This window comes from Natrix helvetica (assembly GCF_964273705.1).
Source record: "Natrix helvetica genome assembly, chromosome: Z".
NCBI classification, from domain to species: domain Eukaryota; kingdom Metazoa; phylum Chordata; class Lepidosauria; order Squamata; family Natricidae; genus Natrix; species Natrix helvetica.
In genome coordinates this window covers 31,481,159-31,499,662 of record NC_138554.1, presented here as the reverse complement: position 1 = coordinate 31,499,662, position 18,504 = coordinate 31,481,159, and the positions used below count along the sequence as shown (strand labels likewise).

Below are 18,504 nucleotides of genomic sequence, written 5' to 3'. Positions count from 1 at the left end.
TTACTCAAATTACTTTCTCTCATATATATGTTGTATATATATATATATATATATATATATATATATATATATATATATATATATATATATATATATATATATATATATATATATATATATATATATATATATATATATATATATATATATATATATATATATATATATATATATATATATATACACACACACACACACACACAAATATAAAAAGGCAACATTAAAAATAAAAATATGGTTTTCTGCCTGCATGGTCTTCTGTGATGAGCCGAAGGACAGAAAGAGGGAGTAGTGACCTTCCTCCCATATTTAGGCATACCAGGGGTTGTAACACAAATACATACATACATATATATATATATATATATATATATATATATATATATATATATATATATATATATATATATATATATATATATATATATATATATATATATATATATATATATATATATATATATATATATATATATATAATGTTACACCTTAACTGTTACACATTAACTAGTATTAAGGAATGTATTCAAAAAGATAGAAGTGAAAGTTCTTCATGAGAGATGATGTCCTTTCTTATAAAAGAATTATATAAGAGGATTCATAATGTAAAAAGGTTACAATTGATTCCATGCATATCTTTTACAGTGGTATATGTTTAACAATTAAATGATTAAAAGGAAACCACTTTAATAACGGTATAATGTATTTCTCCAATAGAACAAATGTTCATAGAATGATAAGTGTCCCTTCATTACTATTATTCCCTTCACTATATTTTACTTTTGAATTCCTTTATCTGTGCAATAAAAGTATGCAAAACTGTAGTGAATAGAATATAAAAAAAATAAAGATTTTCTTCAGAACCTCCACAGTTTAGAAAGAACAAATCTGATATTCTTATTTCTCATGCTATACATGATTGGATTGAACAGGGGTGGAAGAACAGAATACATAACAGTCAATCCAAAATTTAAGTAAGATGGGGTGTCAGCAGTAGGTCTCAAATTGGCAAAGCATCCAGTTATAAAAAACATAAACACTACTGTAAGGTGGGGAATACATGTGGATAAGGCTTTTTGCCTTCCTTGTTCAGAAGGGATTCTTAGCACTGCCTTGAAAATCATGGCATAAGATGCAATAATAAAAGTGCAACAGCCTAATGCTGCAGCAGCACTAGTCACGAGAACTCCAATTTCAACTCGGTTAAAGCCAGTGCAGGATAGTTTTAGCAAGTGTGGAATTTCACAGAAAAACTGGTTGACAACATTAGAACAAAAAAGGATTGTAAAAGTGCCAGTGGTATGCAATGTTCCATAGAGAAGACCTGCAAACCAAACCAGAGTCATCATTTCAGTGCAGGCTTTCCAATTCATAACCTTCTCATAGTGCAGTGGATGGCAAATGGCAACATACCGATCATATGCCATGACTGTCAGAAGAGATAAATTAGAACCCAGAAAGGAGACAAAGAGAAATACCTGAGCAACACAACCAAAGTAAGAAATGTGCCTGGTATCTATGAGGGAATTCACCATGGATTTGGGAACAATGACAGAAACAGAGCCTACATCCTGCAGAGCTAAATTCATCAGAAAGAAGTACATGGGTCTGTGCAATTGTTGGTGAAAAGCTATTGCAGAAATGATAAGAAGATTTGCTATTGTAATTGCCATGTATAACACAAAGAACAAGAAGGAATGTAGCAACTGCAGTTGCCGAGTTGCTGAGAATTCCAGAAGCAAAAAGTAAGGCATTGCAGTTTGGTTATCCATGTTTCATTTATCACAAAGCTGCATGTCATAACTGCAAGAAAGTAAAAAGCAGTTAAATGAAATTTGTGAAGTGACAATTTTCTGTTGAGAACAGAAAACAAAATGAAAACTAAAGCATGGATGAATAAACATAGAATCAGACAATGGGGAAAAACCAACATTTTTGTGCTAAAGACAAAAATACAAAAAAAAAAAAAAAATCCCACAGAAAATCCATAAACCTCACATTTTCCCTTCTTTCCTCTTTCCAGTTCTATTACTTCATGTGCTGATCAACAGGATTGCCTAGGATTCAGAAAACTCGGCTCAAGTCCATTTTCAACCATGAAATATTTGGAACAGTGACCTTTCCCACTACTTGTAAAGGATGATGGTAATGTTGGAAAATTGGAGGTTGTGTTTTGTGTGGTGCCCTGTGTTTCTGGAAGAAAGGCAATGTAAATCTAACAAAACAATAGAAAAATAAATCGATGTATCATTTACTTGGAAATCCTGGTCTGGTTGTGTGTGTTTGTTTATGTGACAAACAGATGGATTTTTCCCCTCTCAGTTGCCCTAGCAGCTCTTAGATTAAAAACATAGCATAAAAATTCCTTAAAATGATACATAAATATGAGATTCCTACACATGTATATAATGGTGCATGATTAGAAGAAGTAAGATAGCACTTTACTTAAAATGTAACTGCTATTTTAATATTCCCTTGGTGATATACATGATTGTCCTGCTTCCAGGAGTGTTTAGATGGAAAAATGAGACACAACCTATTACAACTATGATCTCTGACATCTCAGCATTTTTACAAAAAATATGGATCCACATTTTCAACAATAATACTTAAATGCATAAATGAAAGAAGAAGAAAGGACATTTAGAAATATTACCATCCATTTCATTCATTCATTCCATAGAGATTGTAAATTACTTTGTTCATGCTAATTTACTTATTAGTGATCTGTTCAACCACTCAATTTTATTTCAAAATTCATTTACATGCATAGAGGTTTGATCAAAATTTATGCATATGTAACTGAAAAATTACCATTAATATCTATATTGAAATTTCTCCAAATTGTGATTGATTCTGATTGATATTTACTTTTAAATATACTAAGATTCACATTTTGTAAAAATAATCTTTAAAAAAAATTCATATCTCTTCCAAAAGAATTTAGCTTCTTATTCCATTATACCTGAATACTACTTTATACAATCATTTGATTCAATTCTCTTCCCAATGGAAAAGTTATAAAGCCAAGCCTGAGAATAACAAGTCAGATATATTTAAATAAACAACAATTTACTCCAGAAAAGAGGGAAATGCATTTTCTGTTAAGTTTACAATTTCTAAACCTTACTATTTATTTCCATAGATTGATTCTTCTATTATATGCTTTCAAGAGTATTAAATAAATTAAATATCAAATAAACATTATCCCCAAAAATTTCATGTACTAAAAAAACTATGTGCACTCAGTTCACTGTTCTTATTCTGAATGTATATTAATATCAGTTTTGTTTCCCTCAAGAGTCTTGCAAAATAACACCAAAATAAAATGTATTTCTGGGTGTTTATTAACATAATTGGCTATTAACAACACTGTAACATAATAACAACACATTGCATAATAATGTCCCATACTGTTAAGAGAATAGGGGCTGCAGTCATGCCAGCAGTGCAAACTATGGGAGGTGAAACTTGTATCAAATGAGAAGACCTCTCTGAAGTATGACTCATCACTTTGGATACTATTTCACCTCTGGCTTTTAAATAATCCCAAGTTCCATTCTGCACACCAGGACTGGAGAAAGAGCTTGGACTGGGTTGGTAAGGGCACAACATTAATGCAGGAATGGAAAATTTAAGACTTGCTGCAAAATAAAAGGGGGAAAAGACAGAAAAGAAATATCACCAAACCAGGGGTGGGGTCTGGCTGCTGCTACTGCCTATTCGCTCAGGGATGCGCTCCACACATGTGCTTGCAACTCACGCATGTGCAGTATTTTAAAAATGCAAAAAACAAGACGTTGTTTTTTGCTTCACTTTTGCTTAAATAAAGCAAAAAACAAGATGTCAGCACCTACAGTGCTGCGAAGAGAACCAGTTCGGGGGTATGGCAGGACAAGTTACCACCTACTCAGCCAAACTGGTCTGAACCAGTAGGAAACCACTTCTGCACCAAACACATAGAAATCTAGTGGAATGCCAGTAGAATAAATTATACAATAAAACCATAGAAACCAGTGACATTTGTAGTGGGAGTGCAAACAAAATGATAGTTCATTATTGTATGCCTAGCCACACCCCTTTGTAAGGTGCATGTGGATGCCTGAGAAGACTGAAATACAAACCTAAAACAAAGCTCATAAGATCAGATACATTGTAAGCCCATAGAGGCCTATAAAGTACTTTGAATAAATTATAAAGTAAATCCGTACAAATCAATAAGAAAACACACAGAAGAAACACAGCAAATAAGATTTAGAAACAGAGTCATATGGATACATGTTTTAGAAAATAAGTGTACATATCTTCAATTTTATTGGGAAACAATGTGTTTCCTGTAATAAATGTTACCTGCAGTAAGGTAAATAGTAAATTACCTGCAGGGAATTCCTGAAGCTGCTACCACTTCCCCAGAATAACCTATTTGTAGCCCATGCGACAAAACATAAAGAAGTAGATTTCAATGGTTTCATATTTTAGCATCTTTCACTCAGTTGAAGAATATTTGCAATGATTACAAATTTAAGCCTAAAACTTTTAAGAAATATACCTTGTAAAGTACAATATTGTTAAGATTCCTAGATGTAGACTGTGGGATGACCAAACCATGTTCTGTATCTGGCAGTTACACAGTTTTCACTGGGATGAACAGAAAAATATCTGGAACATAAAGAAAAATCTGAATGTCCCATTTGGGAAACCAGGGCATGTACAAGTAGGTGCAGGATACAGACACACCACTAAACAGATGGGAACAAAGACAGCAGTGTCTATAGGTAAAGGCATGTTGACAAAGTCAATATAGCACTATAGCAGCATTGTGACTCAAGTGCCTGTCATGTTACCTATGCCTTAAAGTCTCACATTTATATGTGAAAGCAATATGGAAGGCAGCCTTTCTGGCATTTCAAATCTTCTTTATTAGGATGGCGAGATTGTGTCTTCTACAACTTTTGATGATCTCTAGAGGGTTTCTGCTCCCTAGTTCTTATTGGTTCTGGTCAACCTCATTCCTTCCTTGTTAATATTTTATTAACAAAATAGTTTTGTTAATATTTTGGGTTGAACCTGACGTCTCCTCAAATTCAGAATAAGATTCTATGTTTACAGCCTGAGTTGTAATAATATTAGCATTCCATCATAATGGATGTAATTATCAAATCCATAATGTCATTTTTACCAGCATATTTAATTGTCCCTCACAAGTGGTGGGTTATATTATAAACCATGATTTAAAAGGCCTGACAAGATAAGAGATGTGAAAGGCACTATGACAAAGGTTTTCCAAATGAAATTCTTTCTTCAAAGATTCTAGAAAACTCTGAGGGAGCCTCAGAGAATAGATTCATGTGCAATTAGTGTACACAGATTGAACTTTAATGTTGGCTCTTTTTTTAATGGAGTGCCTTTCTTTTGGCAGAAGCAAACAACTTCCATACAAATTTCTCAGTGGAGGTGCAATTCCAGAGATTTTTATTTAAGGTGTTAATTCAGTAATTGGATTGATTCTGGCTTTGTGAATGTGAAAAGTTCTGTCATTATTTGGGGGCAATCCAGATGCTGCTAAATCTCTGGCATTTCTAAGAAGCATGACTTAACAAAGGATTGAACTGAGAGGCATCTTAGCTACAATGCCCTTTGTAGCTATTTACTATAAGAATGGAGCAAAGAGATAAGAAAAAAGTCCATTTCTGAGAGAAATGAAGAAAAAGCCTCACTGAAAGAAATATTTAATAACTCCACAGTTTAGATAGGGCATAAAAGCTATTCTTATTTCTCAAGTTGGATTGAAGAGTAAAGGAATACTGGAATTTAGGATAGATAACTGCCATACCCCTAAAAATGATACTGACATTCAACTGAGAGGAGGGGGGCCTTGGAGTTGATTTATTAGCAGTGCCTGTGACAACTGATATTTTACAACTGGTTTCCTGGTGCCAAAGCACCTTGAGATCCCTTCACCTTTTGGGGTAATGTTTATGATGGCCATGTGGGATGATTCACTTTAATGTCTAATGAAAGATAGCCATGGGAATGTATGTTTATTTGGTTCTCAGGACAGTTGGTAAAGGAAACATCTTCACACTTGTGTATTGGCTAAAATCTGCATTCTAACTAATGGGAGGGGTCTCTACTGCTTTAATTCTATTCGCATTGCCTAAGGGGATTAAGATATTGCTTTGAACTTAATGGTTTCCATTCTACTTAATAAAAGGTTCTTTTTGAAATACTGCATTTCAAGAGTCTTACTTTTTAAGCTAGGAGAACGATCCTTACATAGATAATGATAAATCTAAATAAGCTGGGATGCTAGAAAGAGGACTCAGACATGCAAACAAAACAGTTTACAGAAATATGTAAGGTAGGGAACACAAGGGAGAAGGCCTCTAGCCTTCCCTACATGGAAATGATTCTCCTCACTATTTTGAGGATTGTCATGTAAGAGAAGATATAAAGCAGTCTAATCATGCAAACCATGAGCTGAAACAACTCCAGTTTCAACCAGTTGAGCCAAAAACAGAATATTTTTAGTAACTGGAATGTCACATAAACAAAAAAATCTGATTAAAATCATTGGAACAGAAAGGGATTCGGAAGATCTTGATGGTAAGCAACATTCCATGGAGATTGGTGATCCAAACTAGAATCATTATTTCACTTCAATTTTCAAACTGATTAATGCCTCAAATTATACTTGATTTCAAATGATAACATACTAATCATATGCCATGATTATCAGGAAATCTAGTGGCAATGCAAAAGACTATTATATTTTGAGGAGTTTAGCCACATGTTTTGATTTCTACTTCATATTTTAAAAAGATTAAAAGTTTATAGCCCATTCTGAGCTAACTTGTTTGCTTTTTACCCTTGCAGGCTGAAAAAAGTTCCTCCCTCCCTCCCTCCCCCCTCTCTCTCCCTCCTCTCTCTCTCCCTGTCTCCCTCCCTCTCTGCATGGGGTAAATCTTGCCATAGTTGTGTAGCTTTTCTGATTGGTGAATTTCTCAGACTTTCAATTCTCATTCCAGATTCATGTGTCACTTGGTCAAGGTAGGTTTTGTAGTATCATGACCATAGAAAGAAAAACATGAAGTCATCATGCCAGATTTTAATAAAAACCCAGTACTGGCTTTTAAGCTGGGAGCTTCAGCAGAGAACCTACTATTGGGTAATGCAGAAATTGGCCACACTTGCTTTATGTCTGTTGTTATTAACAAACTCCTGATAGCTTATAAGAGATCTTGCTTGGATGTATGCTTTTTTATGAATGAAAATACATACTGTATATGTTTTCCAGGATAATGTTGCATAATCCAATTTGAGTTGGTCACCAGGACCAAAGGTTTATTCTTCCAAGCTTTCAGGCTTGTGCTGAAGCCCATCATCGGGAACTTCTCCCTCTCTAGAATATGTGCATTTGCCTGTTGCAGGCATTGCACTTATATGATTCCTGGTAGTGGGTAGCTTTAAGTTGTTAACTAGGGTCTTGATAGCTGGCCAAGGAGCCAAGGACACGGTGGACAAGGAAGCAACAACCAAGAACTTAATAGCCATCCATCAACATCCTAGATAACAACTTGTAGTTTTTAGGTGCAAAGTCATGTCCAAACCATTGTGACTCTATGGACCACATTCCGCCAGGCCTTCCTTGTCAGGGGAAAAACACCCTGTTGGAGATCAATGGACCGTGGCTGATTCCCTTCCGCATATCTTTTGAGATATTGAGAAAAAATAAGTCTTTAAAATATTCTAATTAATAAACAAACTTTAATAATAAAATAATAAAAGTAAATGAAACAAAAAATAACTAATTGGTTACATTTTGATAATGAAAGCTACGTTTGCCAAAGTTGGCTGCCGAACAAAGAAGAGAGGAATTTTGGAATGTGTAACGCGTGCGCAATAAATCACTTTCAGATAACATTTTGTTTTATGACCTGCGCAATAAAGCTTTCTTAGTTTAACTCTTGAATGTCAGTTTAGGCAGTTCAGGCCTAGCAAACTTTTTAACATCGTGACACCCCTTCTTTTGCTAGTCTGGGCTGACATCATCAAATCATCAATTAAGGCACATCTTCTTTCGCAGATACTCGTGTTGATTTGCGGCGAGTGGTTTGTTAAGCATGTCTGCAATCTGATCATGTGTAGAAACATATTGCAATTTAACAAAACCTTGCTTAACTAATTGCTTTGTGTTTTGATAACGAATGTCAATGTGTCTGGACCTAGAACCTGTAAAATGTGACTCAGAAATATAAACAACAGATACATTATCTTCCATCACGGTGATTGGTCGAATCGGACGTGTCCAGATATCTGTGATCAAAGCATCAAACCACGTTAGAGAATTACAAGCATCTGAAACACAAGCATATTCAGCTTCAGTAGATGAACATGAAACAAAACTCTGTTTTCTCACTTGCCAGTAAACAGGACAACCATTTAGGAACATCATGTAGCCAGAAGTGCTTTTGCGTGACTTCTTGTCGCTCGCCCAGTCGGAATCAACAAAACAAATCAGCTTTGGTTGATCAGTGTGTGTTGGTTCTAGCAATAACTTCATGTGCTTAGTGTGTTTCAGGTATTTCAACAACTTCTTAATGCATGACCAATGAAATTGTGTTGCCTTACCTACGTGTCGTGATAAAAGATTAACACTAAGTGCGATGTCAGGTCTGGTCCAACTACTAATGTATAATAGTGAACCAATGACTGAACGATAAAGTGTTTGATCCTCGAACTCAGGACTTGGTTCATGTGTTAAGTTGTGAAAATCTGTTTGCATGGGTGTCTTTGTTGTGCTAGCATCTTTCATGTTGCAATGATGTAGAATGTGGTCAATTTTCTCCTCTTGTGAAAGACTAAACCCCTTCTGTGTCTTTTCAATTTGAACACCTAAATAAGTGCTAATGTGTCCTAAAGATTTTAGTGTGAAGTATCTCTGCAAATTTTTGGCAAAAATCTCACTCATTTTCTTATTTGGACCAATATAAACAATATCATCAACATAAACAAGAATTATCTCATATGCATTGTTAGATCTTTTTTTGAACACGCATTCATCAGTTTCGGACTTAATAAAGCCCATTGAATTTAGTTTGTCAGTAAGACATAAATACAACATTAAACCTGACTGTTTCAGACCATAAAGACTTTTGTTCAGGAACCAGGTATCCCCTTCTTGCTTTCGGAATCCTGGAGGGCTTCTCACGTAGATCTCTTCATCTAGGTCTGCATGTAGATAAGCTGTGTCCACATCAAATTGAAAAACTTCTAAACCAAGAATAGTTGCAGTGGTTAAGGCAATTTTTACACTTTCAGTTCTGACTGTTGGTGAGTAAGTGTTTGTGTAGTCCTCAGGATAACGTTGAGCGAAACCCTGAGCTACCAGTCTGGCTTTGTATAAAGACTCACCATTCGGTTTCTTCTTGATTCTGTAAACCCATCGGGTGCCAATGACTTTCTTGTTTGCTGGAGGTTTTGCAGGTGTGAATACATTAAGTTTCTTTAAACTGTCCATTTCATCCTGCATTGCATCATACCACTTGTCTTGTTCTGAATCAGGAAGCTGTTTGATTTGTTTGAATGTCTCAGGAGGAAGAGTAACGTTGCAAATCAAAGGTACTGGTGTTTTTGTCAGTTGCCATGAATAACGTTGTGGAGGGATTCCTTTTGTGGCCCTCTTGGAGCGTTTAGGAACATCAGTCCAGTCTTCTTCTTCTTCATCATCATCATCCTCATGTTCGTTGCTAGCATCAGCATCCGCGGCTTGCGAAGACGGAACATCAGGTTGTGAAGAACTGGTAGAAGGAATATCTGCCTGCGAATTGTCATCAGGCTGCGTGGCATCTGGAACACCATCTCTAGGAAAATAAACTTCAGGATCATTGGAATGAATCCTGGACCAGTCAATGTCTTCCTCAAAATTAGCAGATTGTGAAATGACAATCACATGTTTAGTATCAATGAATTTGTACCATTTTGAATTATCATCAATACCCATAAATCTCAGTCTCTTTGCTACTGTACCTCCCTTTCTTCTTTGACTTAAGGGAGTGTTCACCATAGCATATGAACCAAAAATATGGAGGTTCTTGAGATTAGGCTTGTAGCCATACAGCATGTAGAAAGGAGTTTGATTGATTACACTGCTCCAAGTACGGTTGACAATGTAATTTGCATATTTGATTGCTTCACCCCAGTATGCGTTACTGAGATTGGCATCTTCTAGAAGACAACGCATCATGGTTTGTAGAACCCCTTGTCTTCTTTCTACGACTCCGTTATGAGCCGGTGTATATGGAGCAGATGTCTGATGAAGAATTCCATTCTTACGCATCCAGTCCTGGAAACGCTGAGACATGAATTCTGCACCACGGTCACTCTGGATTCTGGCAATGCGAACTTGGTATTGTGTAGAAACAAATGCTGCAAAGTCTTTAAAGATCTGAAAGGTCTCAGATTTCTCTCTCATAGGATATACAAATCCATATCTAGAATGATTATCTACAATTGTTAAAAAATACTTTCTGCCACCAAGTGTTGGTGGGAAAGGACCCACTATGTCAGTGTGTACCAAATCAAAAATGCGTGTTGACCGGCGTGTAGCGTGTTTGGGAATTGCAGCCGCCTTGGATTTAGCCTTTTTGCAAACCGCACAATCCAAAAACACCTTACACCCCTTTAGATCCAAACCTTTTGCGAACTCCGGCATCTTTCTAAGAACACGGAAACTGGCATGCCCCAATCTTCTGTGCCACTTGTGAATACACCTGGAATGCAAAGGTTTACCAGTTAGTGAATTCTCAACATTAACAGTTTCATGAGGACCCTCAGGCTTGCTTTGAGCAATCTGTTTCTGTTTTCTTTGTTTGTTGGCTTTAGGAGCCTTTGGCACAGTAACGCTTTCTCTCTCTGGGACAACTCTCTCTGGGTCTGCGTTGTGCCTTTTTGGAGTTTGCATACTTGCCTGTGCTTGCCCTTTAGGCTTTGGCTTTAAGTAATAAACACCACCAATCAGCATGGTTTCAGCAACAATATCTCCATCTTTAACTAAGTAACTTGCTTTTTCGAGGTGGTGAACCTGGAACTTTAAATCTCTAGACAAGTGACTTTGACTAAGCAAATTACTGGTTGCTGAAGGTATGTAATAAACATCAGGGATGTGTGCATCGAGCTCTTCAATGTAAACAGTTCCTTTTCCCATAACCTTGCAAGTGTGGTTGGTGAAGGAATACAGTTCTCGATACTCGGGCTCTGGTTCGCCCATCTCTGTGAAAAGTTCCCTTCTGTGGGTAACGTGCACAGCTGCTCCACTATCTAAAGTCCACAAAAGACGTCTGTCGAACTTTGGATCAGGTTGTGGAACGTTGGTTATGGCCAGTGTTGCAAGCGGAGCTTGTGCATCACGCCTTGGACCACGACGACCTTGTCTTCCGCCTCTACCTCTGCCTCTGGAATCTGTTCCTCTGGGCTGGTACGTGACGGGAGCTGGAACTCGTTGGGGACAATCCCGGGTGTCATGTCCCACACGGTTGCAGGTGTAGCATTTTGGCATCCTTGGAGCGTAGCCTCTTCCTCGGAAGGGACGTCTGGCTGGAGCCTTTGACGTTGGAGGTCGTTGCAGATGTGGGGTAGCTAACCTGATAGTTTCGTCTTCCACTAAAAGTCTGCAAACGTGGTTAACTGTGCGTTGAGCAATAGGCACGTAGTTAATCTTTGCAACAGCATCTTTCCATTCATAATTCAATGAGTTAATGATGATGCTAATCATTTGGATATCATCGATTACATGGCCATTTTGTCTCAATTCACTTCTCATTCTTTTCAGTTTGGTCAAATGTCCACCAATTCGTTCACCAGGTTTCAACTTCGAACCATGGAACTCAGACATGAGCAAACATGAAGATTCAATTGAAACGGGCCTGTAGCAATCTTCCAAAATAGCCCATATTTCTTGGGCAGTTGCATCAGGTGGAAAGATACCTTGGATCTCAATTTCCATTGACATGAGTAAAGTCGTGATTGCTCTGTTTTCGAGGTCTCTTATTGCAGGTGTCCAGGGTTGACGGGGAGGATCAAAAACCATGGAATGTGTGCCTTCTCTTCGAAGCAAGAGCGCAATTTCACTGACCCAGGCTTTATAATTCTCTCCTGACTCCTTTAATTTGGACTCACCAGTCAAGGGGGTGACTGTGAATACCTGCTGAGGAACAATTTGTTGCTCTGGTTGCAAATCTGGTTGTTGAACCAGGGGATGCTGGGGTTGCATCATTGGCCTTTGCGTGGCAACATCAAATTGGCTTCCTCGAATTCGCCTTTGGCTTTGCCTTTTTCCATCTAGGGAGAATTCCGCACCGCCAGGGGGTGTTGAAGACTTAACCTTTGGGGGCAAAGTTTGGGCTTCTGTAAAACTCATAGCTAATTCTTTAAACCTCATCATCTTTTGCTGTAATGATTTTTCTCCGCCAGCAGATGGCAGTGCAGCTTCACTTTTTGGCTGCCTCTCCTTTCTATACGTATGCGGAAGTTCAATGGGCTCAAAGGGACCACGTGACCTCGGTGACGTGTACATGTCTCTTTGTTCTAATTGACCAATGAACTCTGTGGGGTGTGTCTTAGGCTGTTGTTTTGAAGACAAGATGGCGTCCTCAGACATTTTGGGAGTGGGGGAGCTTCTCCTACTTTGCCTTATCTCTTCAAAACACGCTCTCGCCTCCCTAGCATATTTTTCAAACAGCTTTATTTGATCAAGATAGCTTTGCATTTCTTGCTCATCATCTGGGGAGATTTCATAAACTTTGCTTTCTGCGTGGGAGGATTTTTTTTGTGCCGGCAGTTGCCATTCATCAATCGTTTGATAATCTGCGAGGGTCTGGGAATGGAGTGGCTCTGGCAGAGTGGGAAGTTTTGGCTTGGCCCCCAAAAATTCATAATCTTCTGGAGATATTTTAGAAGGAGGAACCACTGACCTCGTTTCGTGGATGTCGCGTCCTGTAGCTCCTTCTCCCATATCTGGCTCGGCACCTGAAGGAATTTGTTGTTCCTGAAGCACGTTTTGATCTTGCTTCTCTGTGTCCGAGGGAGCCTCCTTGTCAGAGAAAGCTCTTTCCATTTTTCTTCTTTTTTCTTTTTCTCCGACATTGCTAATTAGCGTAGTCGGTTATCTTAAGATAGCATGAAGGGAAAATACAGCCATAAATTGTAGCCATCTCAGCTTGTATCATCAAAAAGCCAAAACTCTGCTACCAAGTTGTCAGGGAAAAAAAATGCCCTGGGAAATTTGAGATCAATGGACCGTGGCTGATTCCCTTCCGCATATCTTTTGAGATATTGAGAAAAAATAAGTCTTTAAAATATTCTAATTAATAAACAAACTTTAATAATAAAATAATAAAAGTAAATGAAACAAAAAATAACTAATTGGTTACATTTTGATAATGAAAGCTACGTTTGCCAAAGTTGGCTGCCGAACAAAGAAGAGAGGAATTTTGGAATGTGTAACGCGTGCGCAATAAATCACTTTCAGATAACATTTTGTTTTATGACCTGCGCAATAAAGCTTTCTTAGTTTAACTCTTGAATGTCAGTTTAGGCAGTTCAGGCCTAGCAAACTTTTTAACATCGTGACATTCCTGTCCTCTACCATCCTCTACCGTCCAAATAAGCTCACACCTAGTGCTTTGGTGACTCCATCTAGCCACCTCATTCTCTATCATCCCCTTCTTCTTTTGCCTTCAATCTTTCCCAGCATCAGGCTCTACTCCAGTGAGTCCATGGGGAGAGATAACAACTTAAAGTGACAAAAAACCAGGAATCCTATGAATATAATGCATAGATCAGCCCAGTGCACCTCTTCTAGAGAGAGAGAAGTTCTCCGAGGATGAACTCCAGCACGAGCCCAATTCTAATAGAATATGTCAGGGGAAAAACACCCTGAAGAAAAATGAGGTCTATGGATCGGGCTAATTTCCAACAGCATATGCATTAAGATGTTAAGAAAAGAAAATAGTCTTGAGAAGCATATTCTAATTAATAAACAAACTTTAATACGAAAATAATAAAAGTAAATAAAACAGAAGCTAACTAATTGTTACATTTTGATAATAAATGTTCCGTCTGCCAGCATGGCAGCCAGACAAAAGTTCAGCAGAAGCTTTCTGTTTCTCCTTCGCCTCTCTCTCTGGAATGTGTGAAGACATGCGCAATAAATCACTTTCAGATAACTTTTATGACCTGCGCAATAACTCTTTCTCAGTTTAACTCTTTAGTGTCAGTTTCAGTCAGTTCATGTCTAGCAAACTTTTTAACACCGTGACAGAATAAACCTTTGGTGCTGGTGACCAACTCAAATTGGATTCTGTATGATTTTTATTTTATACTTTTAAATCAGTTTACATGGATTGATAATAAAAGTTAACATATATTTATTCATCTCTTTATTCACTATAGCTCCAAAGAAACCAAATGTTTGGGCACCTGATCACTTCCTTAACATTTGGCAAAAGTTAAGGAGGAAATCATGAACTGTAAAAGGGTTTGAAGAATGATTTGACTAATTGAACCAAAGGAATAAATGAAAAAAAATATCTTGGAAAAGGCTTGAAACAGATCCAGATGTCACATAGTCAAATCAGAAAGAAATTCATGGGGTTGTACAATTAATCACCAAAGTTACTGCAGAGATGAGGATAAGATTTGCTATTGCACTTGCCAAAAATAGTGCAAAACCAATATCAGTTTAATTTTGAGAAACTAATGAGCAGAAAGTAAAGTACTATGTCCATATTTGCATATTTCACTGATAACAAAGATGACCAATGCACCTAGAAAATGCAGAAGTGGACAATAAAATTAAATATGATTTGGGAAGTTATAATTTGATTTTAGAAAACAAAAGGGAGAGACATGAGGAGTGAGGAAGATATATGATAACAGATTACAACTTGCATTTTGGTACTTGTATGTATATTGAAGAAAGAACCAAATATCTACTGTATTTTCTTCATCTCTCACAATCTCACTTTTTGTTATAGTTGCAAAAATGTTTGTCTAGTACTCAGAAGACCTTTTTCAGCAATGTCTACAATCAAATGTGGTCAATTCCTGAAATTCCATACTGAGATTTCCAGGGCATTTCTAGGCTTGTTCAGAAAAGTATAATCCAATATCCCAACTAATATTCCTCAAATAGAGGAATAATTTATTTTTCTTATTTTTGGAAAAAATGCCCTCATATATAAATATGAATGTATAAAATACCTAATACAGAAGTAACAATGCCAAGTACTTTTCTGAAACTTCTTTTAAAAAATAAATATGAAAAAAATAATGGTGTTTTAGAAGTTATTACTTACATACTTAACTTGTCAAATCATATTGTTTCATGATTTGAGTCTTAGTATGCTATTGTTAATCTAATTAATATCTTTTATAATTGTGATTTATGACTTAGCTTGCTTTGACATTCTAGGAAATTGTGGTTTATTCCACAATAAAACCACTAATCATCATTTAGTGTGAAATATGACAGCATCTCTGCTAATAAAATATCCCAAGCAATTTCTCTGGTTAGGTCTTTCAAGAATTAAACAACTCAGCAAAGGCAAAAGGGAAAATGTTCATTAACAGATTTGCAGAAATCTAATATTTATTTGTCTTTATCCTTCATAGAATGCTGACTTCTTTCATCAAACAAGACTCATATGGACATCTCCAGGTGGAACTGGAATTAGAAAGATTCATAAAGAGGTATGGGCTCATTTATTTTTACCACACAAGATGTGAATAGGAGGTTTGTGCATTAGAAACAACCATCTACAAAAAAAGATATCTAAAAGTTGAAACATTTTATTGGGCAAAGCAGAGGATAATTTAAAATTTAACAGCAAAATAATATGGACAAGAAATATCCACAGATAAGGCAAGAAAACAGGACTGCAAAATTCAATAAAAGACTATAAGTATAGGACAAAATTTCATTTCCCTTTGTAATTTGTAATTTGAAAATGTTATGTGAGATAGTATCAGCTCACGTATCTTCCCTAGCATGCCAGTTGTCTTGTCTTATAATTTCTACATGAAAAAAAAAATAGTCTGGGCTAAAAGATCTGAAAATTGGTTTGATGTTGACACATCAGGCTAGAAACCAGAATCTGAATCTTAAAAATGCATCCAAGTGGGTGACTTTGGGCCTCTCTCCATCAGCAAGGCAGGAGGCAGTGGTAAACACATTCTGAAAATGTTGTCAAACATCCACATTTAGTAATTAGAGATGCAGAGCTGTCAAACATCTACATTGACAGTAATTAGAGATGCAGGAAGATTGCTGAGCAATATATGGAGCTCAAGTATTGTCCTGGTGTGAGAGGTTGGATTTCCTCCATCTCTACCATATTCCTTTATTCAGAAAAGTAAAAAAGCACAGGAAAATGAAAAACTGGGGTGAACAGAATAAAAACATAAAAATATTTTTTTTAGAATCTCCACAATTTATAAAGGATAAATTTGATATTCTTATTTCTCATGCTGTAGATGATTGGATTGAACAGGGGTGGAAGAAGGGAATACACAACAGTTGATCCAAAATCAAATTCAGATGAAGTGTTAGAGGGAGATCTTAGATAGGCAAAGCATACACTTACTATTAACACAGACACTACTATAAGGTGGGGAATACAAGTGGATAAGGCTTTCTGTCTTCCTTGTTCAGAAGGGATTTTCAATACTGCCTTAAAAATCACCCCATAAGATATGAAAATAAAACTAAAACAACCTAATGCAGCAGTGATGTTGGCCACAACAATTCCAACCTCAACTAGATTGAAGCCAGAACAGGATAGTTTTATCAATTGTGGGATTTCACAAAAGAATTGGTTGACAACATTAGAACAAAAAAGCACTGAAAAAGTGCCAATTGTATGTAAGATTCCACAGAGAAGACCTGCAACCCACACCAGAATGATTATTTCAATGCAGGCTTTCCAATTCATCACCATCTCATAGTGCAACGGATTGCAAATGGCAACATACCGATCATATGCCATGACTGTCAGGAGGGATACATCAGAGGCTTCGAAGGACAGAAAGAGGAAAACTTGAGCAACACAACCAAAATAAGAGATATGTCTGGTATCCATGAGAGAATTGATCATGGATTTGGGCACAATGACTGATACAATGCCCAGGTCCTGCAGAGCTAAATTCATTAGAAAGAAGTACATGGGACTGTGAAGTCGATGGTCAAAAGCTATTGCAGAGATGATGAAAAGATTGGTTGTTAGCGTTGCCAGATATAACATAAAGAAGAAGAAGAAATGCAAAAGCTGCAGGTGCCGATTTTTTGATAATTCCAGGAGCAGAAAATAAGGCATTGCTGTTTGATTATCCATGTTTCATTTATGACAAAACTGGTTTAACTGCAAAGAAACAGAGGAAGGAAAATAAAATTAAATACAATTTTGGAAGTAGTATTTTTATATGTAATTAGAATAGAAAACAAAGAAACAGAAAGTACAGAAAGAATGAACAGAGGCTCACAGCATGGTAAACATAGATAAAATATGGAGCTAATAGAGCACGCTCTTGTCAATTTCTATCTGTCTGTACTAAAGGACCAACCACTAACCTCAATTTTTTTCTTCCTTCCTCTTTCCAGATCTGTTTCTTCATCTAATGATCAAAAGCATTCCTAGGAGAAGATAAGCACTGCTCAGATTCATTTCCATCAATGGAAAATTATTGGGAATAATTTGATCCACCATAATGTCTAACCATTCAAACTGGATAATATTGGAAAATCAGAGAATGTTTAATGATTCTTTGAGCTTCTAGAAGAAAGGCAATGTAAATCTAGCCAATAAATACACAAATACTCTAATTTGCTGTATTTTTTTACATGGAAATTTTGAGAGCAAAATTTTCTTTATTTTATAATGAGTGTGAGTTTGTGTGCATGCGTGCAAGCATAGAGAGGGAGGAGGGAGAGGGGAAGAGAGAAAGAGATGGAGGTGGGTTTTTTTCTCAATCTCCCCAGCAGCTGTTAGGCTAAAAATACCCCTTAAATTAATACATAAATACTAAATTCTTAACATGTATTTAATGATATATAGTAAATGAAAAATTAACTATTTATAACAATACTGGTATTCTGATATTCACTTGGCAATATTAGACATAATTATCTCACAATAAATATTTATTTAATCAAAAGAAATCAAACTTTAGCAGAATAAATTAATAAACCCCCTTATCAAACAATGAAAAGGAAAGTGATACCTTAATTTGAAAAAGCAGTTTCCTATCTAGTACAAGCCAATATTACCTATAGTAATATTACCAAGCCAGTATTACCTTAGTATACTTAAGTATAGTAAGTCAGAAATGAGGCACAAGCTTTTGCAACTATGAAGTCTTGACTTGTCAGCATTTTTTAAACATTGTTGAATGCCATGTAAGCACATTTTCAAGTATACTACTTAAATGCTTAAAACTGAGTAATAAAAA

The 18,504-nt window shown here is 36.4% G+C and overlaps 1 protein-coding gene across 1 annotated transcript; it reads right to left on the bottom strand.

Moving 5' to 3' along the window:
* Positions 1–857: 857 nt before the first annotated feature.
* On the bottom strand, positions 858–17,390 carry LOC309401861 (olfactory receptor 14A16-like; the record flags this gene model as incomplete). Its single annotated transcript, XM_081971161.1, has 2 exons — positions 858–1,516; positions 17,108–17,390. The coding sequence occupies 2 exons, from the start codon at positions 17,388–17,390 to the stop codon at positions 858–860; spliced, it is 942 nt and encodes a 313-aa protein (XP_081827287.1).
* Positions 17,391–18,504: the final 1,114 nt, after the last annotated feature.